The sequence below is a fragment of the Eleutherodactylus coqui genome, chromosome 10 (assembly GCF_035609145.1).
Source record: "Eleutherodactylus coqui strain aEleCoq1 chromosome 10, aEleCoq1.hap1, whole genome shotgun sequence".
NCBI lineage: Eukaryota > Metazoa > Chordata > Amphibia > Anura > Eleutherodactylidae > Eleutherodactylus > Eleutherodactylus coqui.
In genome coordinates this window covers 101,349,809-101,372,730 of record NC_089846.1, presented here as the reverse complement: position 1 = coordinate 101,372,730, position 22,922 = coordinate 101,349,809, and the positions used below count along the sequence as shown (strand labels likewise).

General features: G+C 43.9%; 1 protein-coding gene across 2 annotated transcripts in view; it reads right to left on the bottom strand.

Annotated features, from left to right (window-relative positions):
* Nucleotides 1-637: 637 nt before the first annotated feature.
* The window catches only part of LOC136579800 (actin-binding protein WASF3-like), a 147,439-nt gene continuing 125,154 nt past the window's right edge, over nucleotides 638-22,922 (bottom strand). For both annotated transcript variants that reach the window (XM_066579855.1, XM_066579854.1), the window contains 5 exons: nucleotides 20,786-20,903; nucleotides 11,805-11,920; nucleotides 9,880-10,140; nucleotides 4,085-4,470; nucleotides 638-1,043 (listed from right to left, as the gene is read on the bottom strand). In XM_066579855.1, coding sequence (XP_066435952.1) covers nucleotides 886-1,043; nucleotides 4,085-4,470; nucleotides 9,880-10,140; nucleotides 11,805-11,920; nucleotides 20,786-20,903 — 1,039 coding nt within the window. In that variant the 3' untranslated portion in view covers nucleotides 638-885. The remainder of the gene's footprint in view (nucleotides 1,044-4,084; nucleotides 4,471-9,879; nucleotides 10,141-11,804; nucleotides 11,921-20,785; nucleotides 20,904-22,922) is intronic.

Here is a 22,922-nt window from a genome sequence, read left to right as displayed (position 1 = left end):
TGTTGAAATGGTATATTTTAATCAACTTTAGTCTAAAGTGTATGACCACCTTACTTAGAAGCTTTCATATTCTTATAAGAGCCTTATAGTTTGGAGAGATAGGGGGCTTCTAGAGAGACGAATCGTTAAGTCCTATAAGAGGGGTAGGTTGCGATAAAAAAAAAACATCCAGAATAAATATAAAAAGGAAACTATTTTAAATATTTTTTGAATAAATATAGTAGTGTCAATACTGTGGAAGTATCCCTGTGTATCACAGTATGAAGCAGCAGCGGATACATTACATACTAGCACTATTCAGAGCTGTATGGGGTTAGAAGATGACCAGACTGGCTCAGATTTTGACAGCTCTGTATGTACACTAATGCCATTCGTCAACGAGACTTGACAGCTTTCATCTCTACATTTCCTACCATTCTCTAAAGTCCTAAACCCTCTAGCTATATTAGTCCTGTCAGATACTATATTACGGCACACAGTGTTGTGCTTTTAATATAACATGACGCTGTTGCTTGTCTCTTATCTTGCCACATACAGTAAAATAATACATAGAAAGGACAAAATTGTGCAGCTCAAGTATCCCTCGTCTGAATGCAACATGTTTCTGTATACTGTAATTTATTACTATAGCCCACAGTAACAACAACAGAACACAGCAGTTGACTATAATCATACGGAATAGTAAATTTCACTCATCTACATAAGTGGAGATTCTCAGCCATGTAAATATACACAAACATCAACAGGCAGAGCTCAGTGATATTGGTAGCTGCACCAGTGTGTAGTAACATTGTATAATGTGTTTTTGTGTCCATTTTGTATCCGTTGCAGAAGTTATGTGAAAGTCGGCATTGACAATATAAGAAACACAGAGATTCCAAATCTTTAATCAGACCATTCATTCTCATCCAATTCCGAGTCGTCATCAGACTCACTGTATTCCACAGCAATCCTGCGGGACAAGATTGTAGCCACGTCATTCCCAACTGGTTCCTTTTTGGCTTCCTGTTCCCTCTGCTCTTGAACTTTCCGAAGTTGGATACCTAAACAACAACAAAATATATCAGAAGTGCAACATTCATAATGAGTGGCAGCAGATGATGCCGACGAAAAAAACTATTTAATAGATTTGCTTTCTCCTCAACACTCTCTACTATTTTTCCCTCATTATTTTTTTAAAGGGCCAACACTTTCCATTTTAATAAAGTAAAAGTAAAACAAAATTAAAGAATAAAACAACAATATATACATAAAAAAGAAAATAACCCAAAGTCAACGCCAACCAAAACCGTCGCTACATTTGCACTGTAATCCAAGACTATACATATGATATATCAAAATGTCCAAAACAAATAGAGGAACCCATTTCCATATTTTATTTTAGTGTAAATAAACTAATTTAAAAAAAACTAACTAGAAATGCTTTAAAAAAATCTTTTTTTTTTCTTACTTTTTACCTCCAATGAAACAAAAAAAACGAGAAAAAAGTCAGTAAAAAAATATTTAAAAAATCACCCTACATGTCACAGAAAAAACCCCCAGTAAAAATAGTTTTGGTAGCTAAAGAAAACGAAATAGGGCAGTAAAACCACCACATGGGTAAAATCCCTAAAAAGTGTCTGGTCCTTAAGGTACAAAACAGCCTGGTCCTTAAGGGGTTAACCCCCTGAGTGGCACGCCCGGAAGATTTCCGGGCTATGTATCACTATGGGAGCAGCAGAGCACAATGCCAAAAGCTGCGGCATTGTGCTCTGCCTGCACAGACCCACAGTGAATACTGCAGGGCTTTGAAAAACAGAAGCAGGAAGATATTGCCGATCTGCCGGCATTCTCCCGCTTCTGAATTCAAAGTCCTGCTTTGTTTACAGGTTGCCATAGAGACCATCGGCTTGTCAGCAGCAAGCCGATGGTCTCTGTGGCAGGGAGAGCTAGTGCTTGGCTGTCAGAGGATGAAAAAGTTATGGCTTTTGTAATGGGACTGCAAAATTAGTTGAAATTAAATGATTAGACCATTTAAAAAACCTGCCCTGGTGGGTCTGACAGGATGGTATGAAACTCAACACTCAAGGGGTTAAAGGACTAGCACTTTCCGTTTTAATCTTTTAACTTTTATATCATTAAATTTGCCTTCATTTGGATTTTAGGCCTCGTGCCCACGGCCGGGTGTGGGGCCCGCACAGAAATAGGACATGCCGCGATTTAAATACCAGTTATTTAAATACGGGTTTTTCACACGGTCAAATTGCTGCTGTCAGCATAGGATTGCATAAACAAATGCAATTCTATTACAGCGTGCCACAGTGGAAATTTTGTGGGAAATTCCGCCGCGGAATTTCCGTCCGTTGGCATTGGGCCTTATAGCATTCCCTACTCTATATTTACAAACATATCACTGTAAAATAAGCAATCTGGTTTTAGATGCCGGGGGAACCCAGGGTGCCGGTGCAGTGCGGCTCAATTTGAGATGCAGAACAATCCACCGGACTAAATTGTATATATCATCATTAGTAGGTTGTAAGTAGAGATGAGCGAGTATACTCGCTAAGGACAATTGCTCGATCGAGCATTGTCCTTAGCGAGTATCTCCCCGCTCGGGAGAAAAGGTTCGGCTGCCGGCGCGGGTGACAGGTGAGTTGCGGCAGTCAGCAGGGGGGAGCGGGGGAAAGAGAGGGAGAGAGAGATCTCCCCTCCGTTCCTCCCTGCTTTCCCCCGCAGCTCCGGAGCGGGCAGGTACTCGCTAAGGGCAATGCTCGATCGAGCAATTGCTCTTAGCGAGTATACTTGCCCATCTCTAGTTGTAAGCCTACACAAATAAATGTGACTTAGGACCCTTCGAATACCTTATCTATGTGCAAGTATAATACTAAGCAGCCCCCTCCCCAATATATAGTAGGTCTGAGTGACTGTTCATCAGTATCTTGCACTTGACAGACATCAACAGCCCCCACGACGACTAATACAGCCCCCAAGACACACTACATTTCCCCATAATCCAACATTGCTCCTTCTAATGGATGACAGGTCACTTTCGCATCTATTGATTTTGAAAGATGAAACTGTTTTGGTGCATTCATTATAAATGTATTGACCCATAAAAGGTTTTTCTGAAATAACAAAAAATGCTCAGATTTTTTTTTTAATACTAAACAGCGCCACTCTTGTCCATGGGCAGTGTCAGGTACTGCAACTGATTGAAAGGGGTCACTTGGCTATCTAATGAATTATCCTAATCTTCTGCTATCAAAGTGTTACTAATATATTACACATGACATGGGTCCTGCTTAGTAAATGATTGTCAACGAAACATTCAAGGACAAACTTATAGGTATTACTTGCACCCATACAACAATGCATTCCAGGCAGTAAATACTAAGCACTTCTCCAAAGGAAATAAAAGGGTGATCTGGTTTTAAAAAGGGCTGCAAATGCCATGAAACTTAAAATGAATCATTAGTCCTCTGTTCTGTTCTCAGTCCTGTAGTCCCTCTTTGTGTACATGTGTGCCCAATGTGGCAGCAATGGGAGCCATGAAGATGGTACCTAATTTAAAAAATGGCAAAAATATAGCCTGATGGTTATAACCTCCCAAAAGAGAATAATAAGAAATTATATACTTTATTGACATATGTGCTCAAAACAGACAAAGACACTTTTAAATTAAGGTATAGGTGGCTGGACTAAATTCTTACTGAGTCCACAAAAGAGGGGTATGGCACATGACCGCTGCAGTCAATAATTGGGGGACTAGGGGAGCTGCAGCGCCAGGGAAGAGAAGAGTTGTGCGGTGGTTCTTTTTATGCTATATGAAATTTACAGAGCTTTTTAACTTTTCTTTAAAAGTCAGATAACATCTTTAATATATAACCACTAGATGGATTCAGACTGCTGTGAGAGGGAATCAATTCAGAAATGTTTCCTTTGAAAACATTTTGGCTACAAGTAACCAAACAACAATGAATCTCAAGTATTTCCATAGATAAACATACAGGTAATAACTTTTTCACACTTCACTTTATCGCATTTTCAGAGGTTAGAATATACCAGGTTTAATCTTATTTAAAATGACAGAGAAAAGACCACTTACCTCTGCGGATTGCAGCTAGGAGGTCACTCCTAGCATCACTCATAGGAATGATCGAAATCTGAGGTTTCCTTGGTTCCACATTGACCGTGGGAGGGGAAGCAGAATGAGCAGGTGAAGATTTAAGGGTTAGAGCGCCTGGAGGCGGTGGAGGAGGTGCTACAGGTGGTCCCAAAGAACCAGTTTGAGGAGGAGAGCCAGAGTATGGACAGGGGGGAGCTGGTGGTGGAGCAGGGATATATGAAGACATGGAGGCAACTATATTGGGAGCTACAGGAGTGGGAGCTGAAATTGGGCTGTCAAAAGCTGTTTGTGCAGAAGGAATTACAGGAGGAGGAGGTGGAGGGGCAGGAGGCACAAAATATTCAGTTACTGGACCTTGTTGACCACTGGAAGAAAAAAAATAAGCATTGTGTAGGTTTATTTGAGTGAATTATTCAGGATTCTGTAAAATGTCCCTACAGTTAGACATGCAGGCATTAGGAAGTTAGATAATACACTGCGATTCACAACATAAAGTCAGTATTTATAGACATTGCAAACTACAACCTCGTTGCACAAAAAGGGTCAACAACAGATGATTACGGGAGATTGAACAATACCTCCACAGTGCCATCTATTGTAAGGCAGTATTCCTTCAAACCAAAGTTAGACTCTTTATACAAGCCTTGTAACAATGACTGAGAATTAAAAGCAAAGCCAGACTCAATGTACAGATAGCTGTTTCAGGGTATTTGCTCTTCATCAATGTACAGTAGGAGTCTGGTTTAGCTATTGAGAAGCCTGGGATGGAGGTCAGAAACGCTATCTTTTTTCTTTAGGGAGAGCAGCTTGACGGTGAATGAGGAGACTCAAAAGGCCATTCATGTTCTTCTGGGTAATATGCAAATAAGGGAGATGGAATAAAACCTCCACAATGCCACCTATTGGAAGGCAGTATTCCTTCAAGCCAAAGTTAGACCATTTATACAAGCTTTTTAACAATTACTGGGAATTAAAAGTAAAGCCAGACTCCATGCACAGACAGCTGTTTCAGGGTATTTGCCCTTCATCAGTGTACAGTAGGAGTCTGGCTGATGATTAAAGCATACAAAATTAGGTGCTGTATGCCTAAATATTGGCTGTCAACGGAGTTCTGTATATAAAAGCAAATAAATAAAATAAACTGGATACTCATATACTCTATTTTGACCTGAGGCCGGCTTCACATGAGCATATGTGCCAGCATATTTGCACGCGCAGTATGCAGAGATTAGAACCCATTGATTTCAGTGGGTTCGTTCACACTTCCGTATTTTGCATATGCAGGAAAAAGAACCCATCTAGACCTCATTAAGACTAATTACTCCTTTCAATCTTTATTTGCCACGCACAAATGAGCATACCTTGTTGGCTCAAAAAGGCCAGTAAAATATGCCAATGCGCCCACAAAAAGACACTGTTCATTCTACAAGAATGCTACATTCACACGCGTGCAAATACACCTATGATTGTGTGAAGCCGGCTTATGGGCTTATTCACACGTCTGTAATTTTAGCAGTTTTTTTTTTATAAGACAAAACCAGGAAAGGGTCCAAAATACGGAAGACGTGCAAAAATCTTCCCATTCTACTTTCTCTCTGGTTGGGGCTTCCATAACACTGATGAAAAATACTGACAGGCATATAAACCCTACAATGAAGCAGTGAGTTGGTGGAATGTTCCCCCTTCAGTACTGTTCAAAATAATGACCATTGACCCTTGTGATCCGGACGTTGTATGTGCGCAGCCCAGTTTTACTGACCGCATTGTAAAGTGCAGATAGCCAAAAGTGTTGAATAAAATGTCTGTCTGGTAAATCACAAATTATTGATGAGAACCAGAGAAGCAACTACTAAATTAATCATCACATCTGGAGACGAGCGGCGACTTCCTCATGTCAGTAAATATTTCAGTGTAAACTCTGTACGGCCTCCGCTGCTCGGCACACGTACCGGCTGATATGAACTACTCTCAAGCAGATCGTCTCTCTAATCAGGACCATATAATACTGCAGCCGGACTAAAGTTAGGCGGCTTCAGACGACCATATTTGCGCACTGTTTTGCATTTTCAATGGGTCCATTCTCACCCTTCTATTTTGCTCGTGCGTTTAGCTTGCGCAAAAAAAAAAAACGTGACATGCTCTATTTTTGTGGGCCCCTAAGGCACCACAGGAGTCTATGGCTTGTGCAAATGCCCAATTCTTGTGAAGCCGTGCAATGCGTGGGGAAATCGATAACATTGGGGACTAATTAGGCTACACAGCCCTTTGAAGCATGACGCAGGTTAGTCCCGCGCCGATGTTAACCCTTTCCAATCCAATTTGTATTCTGGTTTTCCTAGGGGGCTTACTCTTTTTCTGCCGTTATACAACGGCACTATCTGCTGGATAAAGCCAGTACTGCATGAGGTGACACGTTGGATAGGCTCCGACAGCAGAGAGGTTGGCAATATACAGTAAGAGAACCCTGACGGATGTCTTCCAACATCGGAGCTGTACAGCCTTAAATCATAATGTCTTCAGAGGTCAGACAGTGGATTGGAAAGGGTTAATGCAAATTTGCATATGTGTCAATCTGCAGGTCCGGCGAGCGTTCCCAAGAATGAACCAACACTTCCACGGCTTCGGTAGGAGAAGTAAATACTACAACATATCTATATATATAAAGATAGAACCCGAAAGACATTGTATTTATATAGTAGACAGACTATATCCCCGTCTACCGCCAGCCAATATATAGAAGACAAATGACCGCCTGATGTCGTAGACACACAAAATCTCTTCTTTTAGTATAAAAAGTTGATTTATACAAAACGCTGCAACATCTGACAGCCTATAAAATATTCTACAGAATGGGCTGGCCGCAGTCCAAGTGTTGTGCGCTCGTCCTCCTCCACGGTCCACAGCTTAATCATACTGATATTTCTACATCTGTCACAGAAGTTAGCTAAATGCTTCTTGGCAATGGGTGTGAATAACATATGGCGCCAGCTTCGGGATTTAACACTTGCTGGTGTTGCTGCTTTACCTAGAAAGAAGTTGTGAACTCTCCAAGGTGCTGAAAACTTTCTTCCTAGGAACCATCTATATTTAACTGAATAGGACGTTTGCTATCTAAAATATTTCCCATGTACTCAGTCGTCTACGGACCTCGGCGGTAGAGAAGGTGTAGAGTCCCCAGGCGTGAGCTACTTGTGCGGCAGTGAGAATGGAGTTCTCGAGTTAAAGCCCATGTAGCACATTTACTGTAGGACACGGCTGGGGACTGCGCCTCGATCTCCTCTCTTGCCCTATATACAGAGCTCTTCGGAACGGCACATATACCGTCTTAGGAAGTATGAGCATCCTTAAACATTTCTTATTTATACACATTTCCTTTTTCCATCTTTGTACAGAAGTCTTCTGAGAATGGACACTCCCATACCACGGTGTCAGTTCTAACACAAGGATGACACAACAGGATTCTTCACATACCCTTTATGGCAGTGTTTCCCAACTGTTTCAGCCTTGGGCAGCCATGGGGAAATTCTTTTGGGCATCCCAACAAAAAGGGGGTGTGGTCATGGGGGCGTGGCTTGTCACAAGGTATGATTTTACCCCTGATACCACCTGGTGACGTAGTGAACGTAGTGCAGCTGGCCACTTCTGCATCACCTGACCAGCAGTGCAGCGCTCACTACAGGCCACCAGGTGCCCCGTGAAGGAGGCGCTGAGAACGTAATGTCTTCGGAGATGGCAGGGAGCGCGGTATAGTCTGAAATCAGCTGCAGAAGCACAGCTGAATAGGAGTCAAAATCCACACCCATTTGTGGAAATGTTGAGGATCTTGACCCAGAATTTTCCGCTGTGGAAAGTCCACTGCATTTCGGCTACATATAAACATACCCTAAGTCCACACGGGGCTGATTTTCTATCCGCAGCGGACATTCTGCAGCAGATCAGTCTGCTTCAAAACCCACGCCATTTTTGACGCAGGTTGTATTGCGTATTTTTGTGCAGAATTCACTCTCTCATTGAGAAGAGATGAATTCCACAGTGGAAATGGTGATAAAATTGACATGATGCTGAATTAAATTCCGCACCGCATGTCAACTTCCACACGGGTTTCGTATGGATTTTTTCCTCAGCTTGTGGACGAGATTTTCAAAATTTCATCCACTATGCTGCTACTATAATTGCCACAGAATCCGCCCTGTGTGGACCCAGCCTAAAGCGTCAGGATACACCGGAGTCAGAGCAGAAGCCACTGCTCCGACCCCTTGGAAGTGGCCAGGGCTTGTAATTGCAGGTGCTGCTATTATTAAAAATCAATGGAGCCTGTGCTTGTAATTGCAGATGCAGCTTCCATTGATTTCAGGGAGAACTGTGCCAACAATTACGAGTCGCTACACATGGGTCGGAGCAGTGCTTCCGCTCTGACTCCAGTGTAAGCTGATATGCGCTGCCTGAAAACCCATTAAATATTGGCGGAGCCGCAGTTCACCGGTAGGGAATCACTTCTCTATACATAGTGCAACAAAAGCCCCTAGGATATGTAATACGATAAACGCCTTTTAAACCAACCAATGTATGTGTTTAATAGTCCGAGGACATAAAGTACTACTCCGTGCTAAAATTGTGTCACTTCTGACGACTAAGCTGGAATGGCAGAGACGAGTAAGCAGAGAGGGAGATACCTGTCCAGCGGTGTTTATGTAAGAAGCTTTGTGTTACCGTGCAGGGCGGCGCGGGGTCCCCCGGTCACGCGCTCCGCCCTGGCTTCGGCTCCAGCGTCCTGGAGCTCTGACGTCAGGGCCTCCCCGGAGTCGGGGGGCGGCCGGTGGCGTGAGCGTGTCCACCCGTAGGGTGTCGGCCGCACGCCTCCACCTCTTTTGTGCAGTAGTGGGGGAGTTGGCTCTTCCCCCCTTCGCCCCTGGGCGGAGTCCTGTGGTCATAAGCCTGGCGGTGACCTGAGCTCACCGCCAGTTATTGGTTCCGTCAGCTCCTAGCTAGTCCTGTCTGCAGTTCTTCTCAGTCAGTACCCTAGTTTGCTCGTCAGCTTCCTTTTCCAGCTTTGCCTTGTGCTCAGTATTTTCTGTTTGGTCACTCCATCTGCCTTTCCTTGTCGGTACTCTGTCCCCCGTTAGTTAGGTACATCTAGTGCAGTCGCTAGGTCCCTAGCCAGGGTAGGGACCGCCGTCCAGTTTTCCGCCTGGGGCTAGCCAGGTCGAGGCAAGTAGGCAGGGACAGTGGGGTGCAATAAGTTCAGGGCACCCCACCAGGCGCTCGGGGGGTCAGAGTGCCGTAACACTTTGTCCTTAAAGAGGTTGTCCCATTACAAAAACCACAGAACAGGTAATAGATATATGATTGCTGGGGATCCAACTGCTGGGACCTCCACAGATCATGAGACCGGCACATAACCATAGGGAATTGATTGCACTATGGTACTAAGAGGGATGGCCAGGTGCATCGCTCGGCTGCCTCCATAGGCATTGAAAGGAAATGTGTTCAGGCATGCACACCGCCTCTCCATTCACTAGGGTGCACCATTATCACGGTCAGTGAGGATCCCAGTGGTCATATGTACTACCTATCCCCTGGATACGTGATACATAGATTCTCTGCATTCTCTCTACCTCCACTTCTTCTACTAAAAGTAGCAACATATTAACATAAAGTACACTGAAACTTGTGTAGGACCCAGTAAGGAGGACTTGCAGGAGATATGGGTCCTGCAGCGCAGCGCCGTACACTTTATAGAGGTAGAACAGCTCAATTGCAAATGTGTGGCTTACCCATAATCCTTCAGGACCTGAGGCCGCGGGCCATTGAGAATGGCTTCTGGTGGCTGTGATACATGAGCCTGCTGGGCTCTGTTCAGACTGTTCTGTCGGCTACCCGGAGCGGATGAGCGGTAACAATGCTCTTGTGCTTGACTGGCCATTAGTATGATCTCTTTGTTCTCTGCGGTCAAATGAGGGATAGCGGCAAGGATCTGCTGAGTGGGGTGATTAGGGCTGGCAGGATACGAGTGGTCAAGATCTGAAGCGTACGACCTGCAGATATAAAGGTAGTAACAAAAACTCTCATAAGTGGAAGTACATGTGATCTAGTATAGCTAATGGCACAGACATTCCACCCAGGATGAGAGGGGTTAAATCAATGCGCTATATTCTGAATACGAAGAAATGCATGCGGTCTGGAATATCTGCAAACACAATGGCAACATTTTATTTGATCAGAATGCAGGGCTAGAATACCTACTCTTACGGAAATGTTGCTTATACGTAATCAAAGGTTTTTAACCCTTTAAGGACCACCCCCTTTTTTTTTTCATTTTCGGTTTTTCCTTACCACTTTTAAAAAATCATAACGCTTCTATTTATCCATCAATGTCGCCATCTGAGGGCTTGTTGTTTTTTGCGGGACAAGTTGTATTTTTCAATGGTTCTAAGTAATGCACCATATAATGTACTGAAAAATTTAAAAAAAATTCTAAGTGGATTGAAATGGAAAAAAAGCACAATTCCACCACTTTTTTTTTGGGGGGGGTGCCTTGTTTCTACGATGTACATACAACTGCAAACATGACAGGATAACTTTATTCTATGGGTCAGTACAATTACAATGATACCAAACTTGTATAGTTTTTTTTGTTTTTGTTTTTTTTTGCTGTACTACTTTTAAAAAATAGAAGATATTTGGAAAAAAATGACACTATTTTCTGCCGCCATCTTCTGACCGCCATAACGTTCTTATTTTTTCATCATCATAGTTGTGCGAGGGCTCATTTTTTTTATTGGTCATCCTTTTTATTACTTTTTTTCTTGGAGACGGGGTGACCAATATCAAATTCTGACATTGTGTATTTATTTGTGACAGCGTTCACCATGTGCGGTAAGTAATGTGTTACTTTGATAGGTCAGACTTTTATGGACGCAGCGATACCAAGAATGTTTTTGGTTTTTTTTGTTTAGTTTTTTATTATAAATATGGGAAAAGAGGGGGGGGGGTGTTAAACTTTTATTATCTTTTATTCTTGTTAGTAATTAAAAAAACTTTTCAAAACAGATTTTTACATTTTAGTCCCCATAGGGGACAAGAACTTGGGATGAGATCGCTCCTGCAGTATGATGTAATGCCATAGCATTACATTATACTGCTATCTGACAGGCAGTCTATCAGGCCATGCCATAGGCATGGTTTGATAGGTAATCTAATCTGCCATTGCAGCCATGGAGGCTTTCAGCAGGCTCCTGACTACCATGACAACTAAACAGTACCCCGCAATCATCGCAGGGGACCATTCGGGAACCCCAAACTCCGATCACGGCATTTAAATACTGTCACAATTGACAATGGCATTTAATGGGTTTCCAGTTGCAATCAGTGAGAACTGATTGCTGATAACAGCTGTTGCAGGCAGGTGTCAGCTGTAAGAAACAGCCAGCACCTGCATTGTATGCAGCGGGATTGACTCCTGCTCCTGATCCATATAAACTTCGAACTTCTATGACATAACTATACATCATGGAGCATTAAGGGGTTGAGAAATGGTGCTAAAAATGTGTTTTCCATCCAGCCAACCCAAAAATATGAAACTTCGCACTGCTTCCCAGACTAAAGATATTTTAAGTGGATATTTTGTGTGTGGAACCCAGTGATCATCGGGGACAGTGATCCCTTGGGTGAAGACTCATGATATGGAGATGATGAGAACCTGTTATCTGGCCGGAACTCCTTGTCATATGCCATCATGTTCCATTCTAGCCTCCGGTTCCGAGCTTTCCGAACCTTCTTCACCTCCCGGGTTGGATCTTCCACCTGCCTCTGCTCCTAGAAGTATACAAGACAGTTAGGTAATAACTATTAAAGCTCCTATACAGACCAATGTGCACCACAATGATACCATAATTGTAGGCTATGGAGAAGCCCAGTATATACTCTGACCCTGCAGGCATATATGCTCCTATATCTGTAGTCGGAGCAGGTTGGGGATACTCATACACAGCTAATGAGATGCCCTAAGGGAGACTTCTACACTACATCTTTCATAGACAGCACACCTCGCACCGCCATTTCAGTGGTAAGGAAAGAAGGATAGTAGATTATGTGTTGCTCTGGAAGCTCTACTGTTTTCCTACGTAGTATATTTGAAATCTGTAAAAGAAAAACAAAGTTTTGACCCCATATAATAGAAAAAAACTGTATGTAACATAAGTTACGTCTCCTGATCCCCAATGTGATGACTGGGTCAAGAATGTCATCCCATGGCAGTAGGCCACAGTGATTTATTACAGTGACATTTGGTTCATGGGGTGTAACATCCTGTTGCCCTTGCCATGTGTGGTCCTGGGATTAGAGGCCCTAATTAGGTAATCTGACACCCTCTATTCTAATAAATGCTTTCTAAACTGTACTGTTTGCTGAACATAAGCATCAATATGTTCAGTGACACAGAGAACAAGTGCTATAGGCAAATTTTCATGCTGGCTCTATGCAAATGGGAAGATGGAAATATACTTCTACAGCGCCACCTATTGGATGGCAGCATTCCTGCAAGTCAATGTCAGACTTTTTAACAAGCCTTGTAACAATGACTGGGAATTATGAAAGAAAGCCAGAATCTTCTGCAGAAGGAAAAGATATCAATACACAGACAGCTGTTTCGGGTTTTGCCCCTCATCAGTGTGCAGTAGGTTTCTGGTTTGGCTAATGAGAGTCCTATAGACGTGGGTCAGGAAGGGTATGGTTTCTTCTTAGGGAGAGCACCTAGAAAGTCATAGAATCATAGAATTGTAGAGTTGGAAGGGACCTCCAGGGTCATCGATTCCAACCCCCTGCTCAGTGCAGGATTTACTAAATCATCCCAGACAAATATTTGTCCAGCCTTTGTTTGAACGCTTCCATTGAAGGAGAACTCACCACCTCCTGTGGTAACCTGTTCCACCCGTTCATCACCCTTAGGCTGCATTCAGACGAACGCATATCGGCTCGGTTTTCACGCCGAGCCGATATACTTTGTCCTCGTGTGCAGGGGGGAGGATGGAAGAGCCAGGAGCAGGAACTGAGCTCCCGCCCCCTCTCTGCCTCCTCTCTGCCCCTCTGCACTATTTGCGATGGGGAGAGGCGGGCCAGGGGCGGGGCTAAGTTCCAAGAATTAGCCCCGCCGCTGGCCTGCCTCTCTTCATTGCAAATAGTGCAGAGGGGCGGAGGGGGGCAGAGAGGGGGCGGGAGCTTAGTTCCTGCTCCTGGCTCTTCCATCCTCCCCCCCTGCACACGAGGACAACGTATATCGGCTCGGCGTGAAAACCGAGCCGATATACGTTCGTGGGAATGCACCCTTAGTGTCTAATATCTAATCTGTGTCTCCTCCCTTTCAGTTTCATCCCATTGCTTCTAGTCTTTCCTTGTGCAAATGAGAATAGGGCTGATCCGTCTGCAGTGTGACGGCCCTTCAGATATTTGTAGACAGCGTCCGTGTTTCCCCGAAAATAAGACAGTGTCTTATATTAATTTTAGTTCAAAAAGGTTTAACTTTTTTACATGTATAGCTGCCTGGACACTATTTAAATTGACTTTTTTAATTAACTGTTAGCAGGGCTTAATTTTGGACTAGGGCTTATATTTCAAGCATCCTCAAAAAGCCTGAAAAATCATTTTGCATCCTCAAAAACTCTGGAAAATCATGCTATGTCTTATTTTCAAAGTATGTCTTATTTTCAGGGAAGCAGGGTATTAAGTCTCCTCTCCGCCTTCTTTTGCAAGCTAAACATTTCCAGATTCTTTAACCGTTCCTCATAGGACATGATTTACAGACCGCTGACCAACTATGAGGAGACTTATAAGGCCCTCCATGCTCATCTGGGAAGCATGCAAATGGAAGATGGAAAATTGCTTCTACAGCACCACCTATTGGAAGGCAGTATTCAAGCAAGTCAATGGCAGACCTTTTAACAAGTCTTGTAACAATGAGTGGGAATATGAGCCAAAGCCTACATCTAAAGGCCTGCCACTAGCCAAGCCACAAACCTGCTGCACACTGATGAGGGGTAATCAACCCGAAACAGCTGTCTGTGTATGGTTATATTTTCCTTCTTGAGAAGGTTCTGGCTTTCATTCACAATTCCCAGTCATTGTTACAAGGCTTGTTAAAAGGTCTCACACTGACTTGTAAGAATGCTGCCATCCAATAGGCGGTGCTGCAGAGGTATTGCTCCATCTTGCATATTTCCCAGAGGAGCATGGATGGCCTTACAAGTCCTCTTACACCTTCTAGGTGCTCTCTTTAAGGAGAACCGATACTCTTCCTGACCAATGTTGGCTCTTCATCATTTTTATAAGGAAATGATCAGGTCATCTTAAAGGGGTGGTCTCGCGAAACCAAGTGGGGGTATACACTTCCGTATGGCCATATTAATGCACTTTGTAATGTACATTGTGCATTAAATATGAGCCATACAGAAGTTATTCCACTTACCTGCTCCGTTGCTAGCGTCCTCGTCTCCATGGTTCCGTCTAAATTCGCTGGCAGCTTGCTTTTTTAGACGCGCTTGCGCAGTCCGGTCTTCTCCATTCAGCACGAGCCGCTTCAGTGTGCTCCCCGCTACAGCTCTTCTGCGCATGCGCAGACGAGCTGTCACTGCTCGGGAGCGCGCTGAAGCGGCCATTCTGCACCATCCTCTGTTAGAGGAAGGTGCAGAAACTGGAGCTGCCCAGCGGAGAAGCCCAGCCCAGCCCAGCAGCCCCGAGAAGCCTCCCAGGTAAGTGATGGGTCGGGGGGCTGCCGCTGCGCCGGGCTGCGCCGGGGGGGGCTGTCGCTGCGCCGGGGGGGCTGTCCCTGCGCCGGGGGGGGGCTGTCGCTGCGCCGGGGGGGGCTGCCGCTGTGATGGGGGGGGCTGCCGCTGTGATGGGGGGGCTGTCGCTAGGCCGGGGGGGGCTGCCGCTGCGCCGGGCTGGCTGTCGCTAGGCCGGGGGGGCTGCCGCTGCGCCGGGCTGCGCCGGGGGGGCTGTCGCTAGGCCGGGGGGGCTGTCGCTAGGCCGGGGGGGGCTGCCGCTGTGATGGGGGGGCTGTCGCTAGGCCGGGGGGGGCTGCCGCTGCGCCGGGCTGCGCCGGGGGGGCTGTCGCTAGGCCGGGGGGGCTGTCGCTAGGCCGGGGGGGGCTGCCGCTGTGATGGGGGGGCTGTCGCTAGGCCGGGGGGGGCTGCCGCTGCGCCGGGGGGGCTGTCGCTAGGCCGGGGGGGGCTGCCGCTAGGCCGGGGGAACTAGCGCTGGGCTCCGGAACCTAGCGCTGGGCTCCGGGGCCTTCACCTGGGCTGAGGGTCTAGGGCTGGGGAGCCGGGGGCTAGCGCCGGTTACCTGCTGTCTGGTCGGCGGCTGCGGGGCGTCTGGTCGGCGGCTGCGATGCGTCCGGTTGCCATGGAGACACAGCTGGCGGCGTCTCGGGAGCGCGCACGTCGGGCTGCAGCGAGCGACGGGGAAAGAGCCGGCGGCCATCTTGAGGAAACTTTTATAAGTTGCTGAAACGCTGGAACGGTAAGTACGAACCAGCTAGAAATGTCATTTACAGGGGGGCTTTGTAATGTATGTTTAATGGGGGGGACTGGGCAAAAAAAAAAATTAACTGCTTCCTCGAGACATCTCCTTTAAGGGTTTTTTTAGCATGTTGGAAATGTAACTATCAGAAGTGTTTGCTATCTCGCACTACAAGATCTATATTTCTTATCAATTTTCCATAAATTCTATGATTATTTCAGAGGTTTGACTTTGCAATTTCTTGGTTTGGCAAGCAGATCCAAAACGAACCTAATGTTGCCAGGTACTACCGCTATTGACATAAGCACCAATAATTTATTTCTATTCTCTAGAGAATGCTGTGTATTTTGGCACGCTTGGGCAGTAATTAGCACAGTTTGAAAATCTGCATAGACCTTCATATCTATTTCTACACTTAATGCCTTTGCCTGATGTAGAAGCAAGGCTTAGACAAGAGCCTGAAGCTGAAAGACACACTGCTTCCTTCTTGCACACAAATAAGCTTAAGACTGTTCTTGCTGGGACTAAATTAAAATTACTATGCCATCGCGTGACATGTCTGGGTGACAAGACGGCAAAACGTCACAACATATAATCATCAATGAGAAGCACACTACACTTTTTGCCGCACAGCTCAGTAGTCTTTATTTCACAGTTTGTTATTATCCCACCCCAACGTGTCATTGTTACAGTACTAGCAGAAGAAGATGTAGAATAGGACTGTCAATCTCCGAGTATAGTGCTGCACATTGCCTGTACGGTGCACGTTGTAATCTCACGTGTCAATTACTAGTTCTGCCCTGATTTCTATCACCGGTGTAGTAACTGAATAATAGGGCTGCTGTCTTTTGTCAGCCAAACCCTTTTGTATGACTAGAAAGAAGCCATCAAGCTAGTAAAGGCAACCAACCCCATCCCTTGGGAGCTACTTTAAGCGCATACTTTTTTTAAACCAAATGTATCAAATACATAGAAATGTATTTCTTTAATGTATGGGTTATCAGTATGAATGTAAAACAGGGTAGTCTGACCATTGGGGCATTTGCCAGTGCCTGAGGGTTCAGTGTGGTAAAGGGTTAACAGTTTGCCACCCACTACACCATAAGTTTAACCTCCCTATAGTTTAGGACAGCTCTTTGCTCTGCAGTAAAAGGACATTACAGTTTTGGATGAACAGATATCATTCTACTTCATATGGCTGCAACTCTGATTCGATCTTGGCTTTAAAATAGGACAAAAAGCATGTCTGTAGCACTTGAAGAACCCGAGCTACAGCCGTTTGAAGTGGGGTCGGGAATATTAAATTTACAGCTGTCAGTTTGCAGAGCAAGGAGTGGGTCGAGCAGGCAGCATAGAATATTTGTGATTCTCCTTCCTCAACAGAAAAGGTAACATGGACTTTTATTCATGTTATCACCCCACTACCCCTCACATATTTGCTCTCATTGTCACATACGGAGGTCTTTTTTCCTAGAAAAGGATTGAAAAGATGAGGACTTGCTTATCCAATCACTTCTCCGCCCGTTTAACCCTGCAAATGTTGACCACAGCATTTAAACGTCTTTTACTGAAAATTATTTTTAAAAAAAATTCCCCTTAGACAAGGCTTTAAATATTGAAAAAAATAAAAAGAACAAAAAAAACTACACTTAATTGGTATCGCCACATCCATTACAACTCGTACTTATAAATAATACATTGTTTATCCAGCACAGTAAATTACATTTAAAAAAGTCTGAATAGCCATTTTCTGTTCATCTCGCTTCCCCAAAAGAGGAATAAAAGATAATAATAACATTATTTAAAGCTCAAAACAGTACAAATAAGAACTAGAAGTCGTCCCACAAAAAAAAAAAAAAAACTCATACAGCTCTGTCGATGGAAGAATAAGAATGTTCTGGTCTTGAAATGTAGTGATGCAAAAAAGTGCTTTGGTTTAAAAAAAAGTGTTTATGTTGCGCAAAAGTAATAAAACATAATAAAACCTCTATAAATTTGGTGTTGTCATAATCATAATGACCCGCAGAATAAAGGTAGCATAAGGCTGGGTTCACTCGGGGTGGATTTGCCGCGGAAATTCTCAGAAATCTCGTCCACATGGGATGGCAAATCCGCTGCAGCTAAGCCGGCAGAAGCTGCCGCTGCGGCGCGGATTTGCCGACCGCAGCATGTTAATTTTTTTTTTTCCGCTGCAGCCGCGCTCTCCTCTATGGGAGCGCAGACCACAGCGGAAGAGCGAGCGGCCGGGCCGCTTCAAAACCGCCGCGGATTTTGAAGCAGCGGTTCTCCCGGCAGAAATCTCGCGGTTTTTGGCTGCGGCCAAACCGCAGGATTTCCGTTGGGAATCCGCCCAGTGAGAACCCAGCCTAATAGTTATACCACGTGGTAAACGTCAAAGGAATAAATCTCAAAAAGCAATGGTGAAATGATTTTTTTCCCCTTTAGAAATATTTTTCAATATGATATATGTACTCAAAATTAGTTCTTAGAAAAACTAGAATTCGTCCTGCAAAATACAAGGTGTCATATAGCTATACTGACAATACATAGGAAAAGGTTATTGGCACTGGAACACAAAAGGGGAAATGATTTACTGCTTCTTAAGGCAAAAATTCAGTGTCAATAAGGTTTTAAAAATGTCCTCCAGGTGACTGAGTTCTGCAGCAAATATATTTACATGAGACATAGATTCAAAATCTTACATTTTGATATTCCCAATTTTGGCCACAGAAGGACAACTATATTTTAGCACAACGTGCTGTTTTATTTGCAGAATGTATGGCGGTATTTGAACACATTATGGGGAAATTGTTTAGAGCGCCATATGGTAACACTAATTGAAAACAAGATGGTGCTATTATTAAGGCATTATTATGGAGCCTGAATGGTGATATTATTTTGGTATTCTATGATGACATGATTATTTGGGTACTGCATAGTGACATTATTTGGGCATGGTATGGCAGTATTACTTGAGTGCTGTAAAGTATTAATTTGATATGGTATTAGAATAAATATGAGATGTGTATGGCAATTTTATTTGTGCTGTATAGTGGTATTGCATTATTTGGGTGCTGATGGCACTACATAGCGGTATTATTGGAGAGATCTACGGGGCTGGAGTAGTTGGTGGGGTTATAGTTTTTCCATACAGCAGTCGTACATTTGTAGTAAAACTTTCTTCTTAAGCAAAGACTGTGGTCCCCAGTCATCATAAAACTCGGGTTTTAGTTTTTGTGTATAGTAATTATTTGATCTAAGTCAGCCATTTCTAGGCTGACCCTAACTGTACACGGACTCGCGTAATGACAAAACAACATCTTCCCCTACCCGACTCTAAGGGTAGCGTCCTACTGGGGTATCACCATTTTACCCTGCCCAACCCTGCGGACTGCATGCAGTAAGAACTGCCAAACTTTGCCACTGTGTAGGACCATATCCAGATCAGGTTTACCCCTTTCGCAGGAGGAGCATCTGATCCACCATGACTACTATCTTAATTTCCCTCACTGCTTAACCCCTCCTAGGTCTGGCCTCTTGCAATTATACCTTTAAATCTCCTAACTTAACTGGGTGTTAGGGTGCATGCTGGGCAGATATTTATTCTGCCTGTCTGCTTTGTGATTTGCATGCATGTAGTTTTGTTTGTTTTTTATCTGATCCACCCATCTGATTGGTAGTTGGACGCTCGGTCCATGTTTGTTTCTCCTACCCGTCCGTTGTTTCTCCTGCCCGAACCTTGTCCTGTTTATTCCATTTGTCCATTGGTAGGTGGACGTTAAGGCCCTGTCTTATTTGTCTGTCCTTCTGTAGGGATGCAGATGCCTTGTGTGAACGATGTCCTATGTTTGAAATCCTCTGCGTCTGTACGTTTGTAGATGTTTGATCTGTGTTAAGTCCTTGTCTGGTGTTCCTGCCTGGTACCATCCATGGTGAGCCAGGTTACCCTAGGTTTCAGTGTGGGGCCGTCCTTACTGGGATGATCGCCCTGCTTGTAGGCAGGATTCCCATTTTTGATTTAGTTGTCTTGTTAGTGTAGGGACTCGCAAGACAATGAGGACCCTTGAGGTGGGCTTGTGAGCTTACATATGCTGGCTAAAATAAAAAACAATACATCCTACTTAGGCCACCTGCCTATGGCCGGATTTGCATTGCGGAATGCGGAGTAGGTTTCCGCCTCTGGATTCGGCAGCAAATACCTTCATAATATGCTACGGAAAAGCGGTATTTTCTGTACACAAGTGGAAATCAATTGCGCATTTTTGCTCGGGGAGGAAAAATTGCAGCATGCTCAATTTTATTGCAGATCCTGCACGGACGGCTTCCATTGAACTAAATGGAAGCCGTCCGCCCGTGGCCTTTCCGAATTGACATTGCGGAAAGGTTGCAGGTAACCGCGTCATCGCCTAGTAATGGCATGGAAAAAACAGGTATTTTTAAAAGACTGCACAGCGCATGTCCGACAGCTCGCTGCGTGGACCATCCGAGGTACATAAAAAAAGAAGAAAAGACGGGTACACGCAGATGCCAGCCGGGCACAGGGTTGGATCCATTGCAAGCTACTGCATGCAGAATCTGACTCGGTCGTGTGCAGCCAGCCATATCCATATTACCATCTGCTTGTGTTTGTAGTTAATTTGGTAAGTATTTTGACACCTGCTGTCTGTGTTGTTGTTGTTTGTACGTTTGGTGTATGTTTACACTGTCGGTTCTTGTGATATCCTGCTTTCATTCAGCCTTCTATTGAGATGGCATTCATGTAGGGCGTTGTACCCATGGCCTGCACAAATGTAACAATGGCCCTATAAATTGCCTGTCTTAGATGCCTTCAAACTTTTATGGAATGGCCCAAGACTTCTCTCTGCTTCTCTCATATGAGTGTCAGAAGTTAGATCAGTTACAATGAATGGACCAGGGTGCAGGCCAAGAAATACTTTAATACGCAGAACTGCATTTACGAATGTCTCTTTTTTTCAGCCTTACATATTAAGTTAATATGTTACATTTTTATTAAAAACTAGTCTGCCAACAGAAAGGAAATACCCAAAAAAGTCTAACCAAGCATCAGAAAGTTCCTCATTGAAATTAGTTATGGCATTAGACAAGAGTCACAACACTGAGGCCAATCTTGGATTGGAGGAATAGGGAAATCTGTGGAACACTTACTTTCTGTCTCCTTTTCTCTTTTCTCTTGTCTTCAGTAGCTTGTAACATCTTTTCCTTCCATAAATTAAAGAAATATGAAGGATCCGTGTAGAATCGAAGGCCATCTTTCCTGTCATCCCTAAAATGACGACAACAGTTATTTCAGGTTAGCAAACACAAATCTGGTAAAAACTATTTAAGCTAGCCTGGAGATAGAAATGCTTGGGGCCCAAATAGGACTCCCAGCAGCACATTGGGTCCCAGGTTCCTAGCTGACAATGTTGGTGGCCAAGAGGCAATGCTGCTGTTGTAAAAGGGGCCACATTGGGCCCGTTAGGGAAACTTTGGTCCCCCTGCTGGAGTTTTACTCAACATTTTTGTAGACTGTGTATATGGACAGTAATTACAAGGCCGCCCTCACTTACACTTTTTATCACCCTGTCAAAATTTGACTGCACCGAAAATGAAGTACTGCAGATACCAGTTTCAAGGTTTCATTTATAGGACGACTACATTGAAATAAATAGATAGTTATAAATCTAGTAAAATGTAAAAAAAATAGTGTTTCAGAAGCAACAATTACTTTCACGTATTACAAAATAGGTACGGCTATTTTTTTTAACATTTTTCAAAAACAGCAGTTATTTTCTTTTCTAGGGCTTTATACTACGGGGTGATTCAAAAGTCAGGGCCACCTGGCATGTCTTCTGAATGTAAAGAGATACGAGTAGAATACTTTGTAGAGCACTTGGATGGCTGGGGGAAAACTTTTTTAGCACTATGGTGGTGCTTGTTGGCCATCTTGATGACAGCCATTTTGTATTTAGTCCAAGAAACTACAATAGAGAAAGGGGTCAAGGGATACATGATTTAAGGGTAGAATGTAATCAGAAGTTAATTGCTGCAGTCATTTTTTTCATTAACTGTAGCAATTTTTGAAGTTATGGATGATGTCCTGTTGAGTATGAATAAACTTATGTTGAATTATGTGGTATGGAAAACACTAATCACATTTGTTTCAGGTACCAGAACATGTTGTTAAAAATCCAGGACAGAATTGAGATCATCCTGACGGTCGGTAGCAGAAGTTCACATGAGGCGGTCAAGGTTTTTAATTGATAACACCCAGGAGGAGGCCAGTGAGCGAATAAACTGTCAGGAAACTGATTAAGAAGTTCAGGGATATTGGAAATGTCCAGGACAAATGAAAGCTGGTTGTCCATGTAGTGTTTCCAATCCACACGTGTCAACAGCTAAGCTAGCTATTTTCATGACGAGTCCACAGGCAAGCAACAGGAGATTGGCATTGGAACATGGTGTGAGTCAAGTTCTCGGTTTGTCGTGGACACTACCATGGTGATTTCAATTCTGTCCTGGATTCTTAGCAGCATCTTCTGGTACCTGAAAAAACATGCGGTTAGTGTTTTCCATACCTCATAATTCAACAAACCAATTTTATCAAAACTCATCCATAACTCGAAAGTGGTTGCAGGTATTAAAAAAATGACTGCAGCTATCAATTCCTAAAGAAATTCTACCGCTAAATCATGTATCCCAGGACCACAGTTCCATTGAAGTTTCTAGGGCTGAATCCAGGCGACTGCCACCAAGATGGCTACCCAGCAAAAGGGGATCCTGTGGATGTAAACAACTCATTGACAAAAGGATCAGAGGAGGATGTAGAAGGATATCACTATAAAATGCAATGCTGGTTAACTAGTGTGTTTGAAAGCACAACTTGTTGTTCCTTAGTATGAATAGGCTAGAACTGCAGAACTGCAGATAAACAGTCCAAGTGCCATTGTTGTCTAAGAGAAACAGAAAGACAAGACTACAGCAGGGAAGAGGGGAGAAAAATTGGATCAATGAACAGTGAACAAAACATCGTCTGATCGGATGAATCCAGATTTCTGTTGCACCATGCTGATGAGAGGGTCAGAATTTGGTGCAGGCAGCATGAATTGATGAACCCTTTCTATCATGTGGGAAAAAAGTATAAAAAACTAGGATTCAGGCGTGACTGATAGTCTATGAAGTCTTATAGAACTATGGAGTCCTAATAAACGTATGTGGCACCAAGTGACGGTTTTGTAGAATTAAGCCAATGGTATAGAAAAAAACATTTTTATATAGTAAAATCAAACCACAACAGGTACGC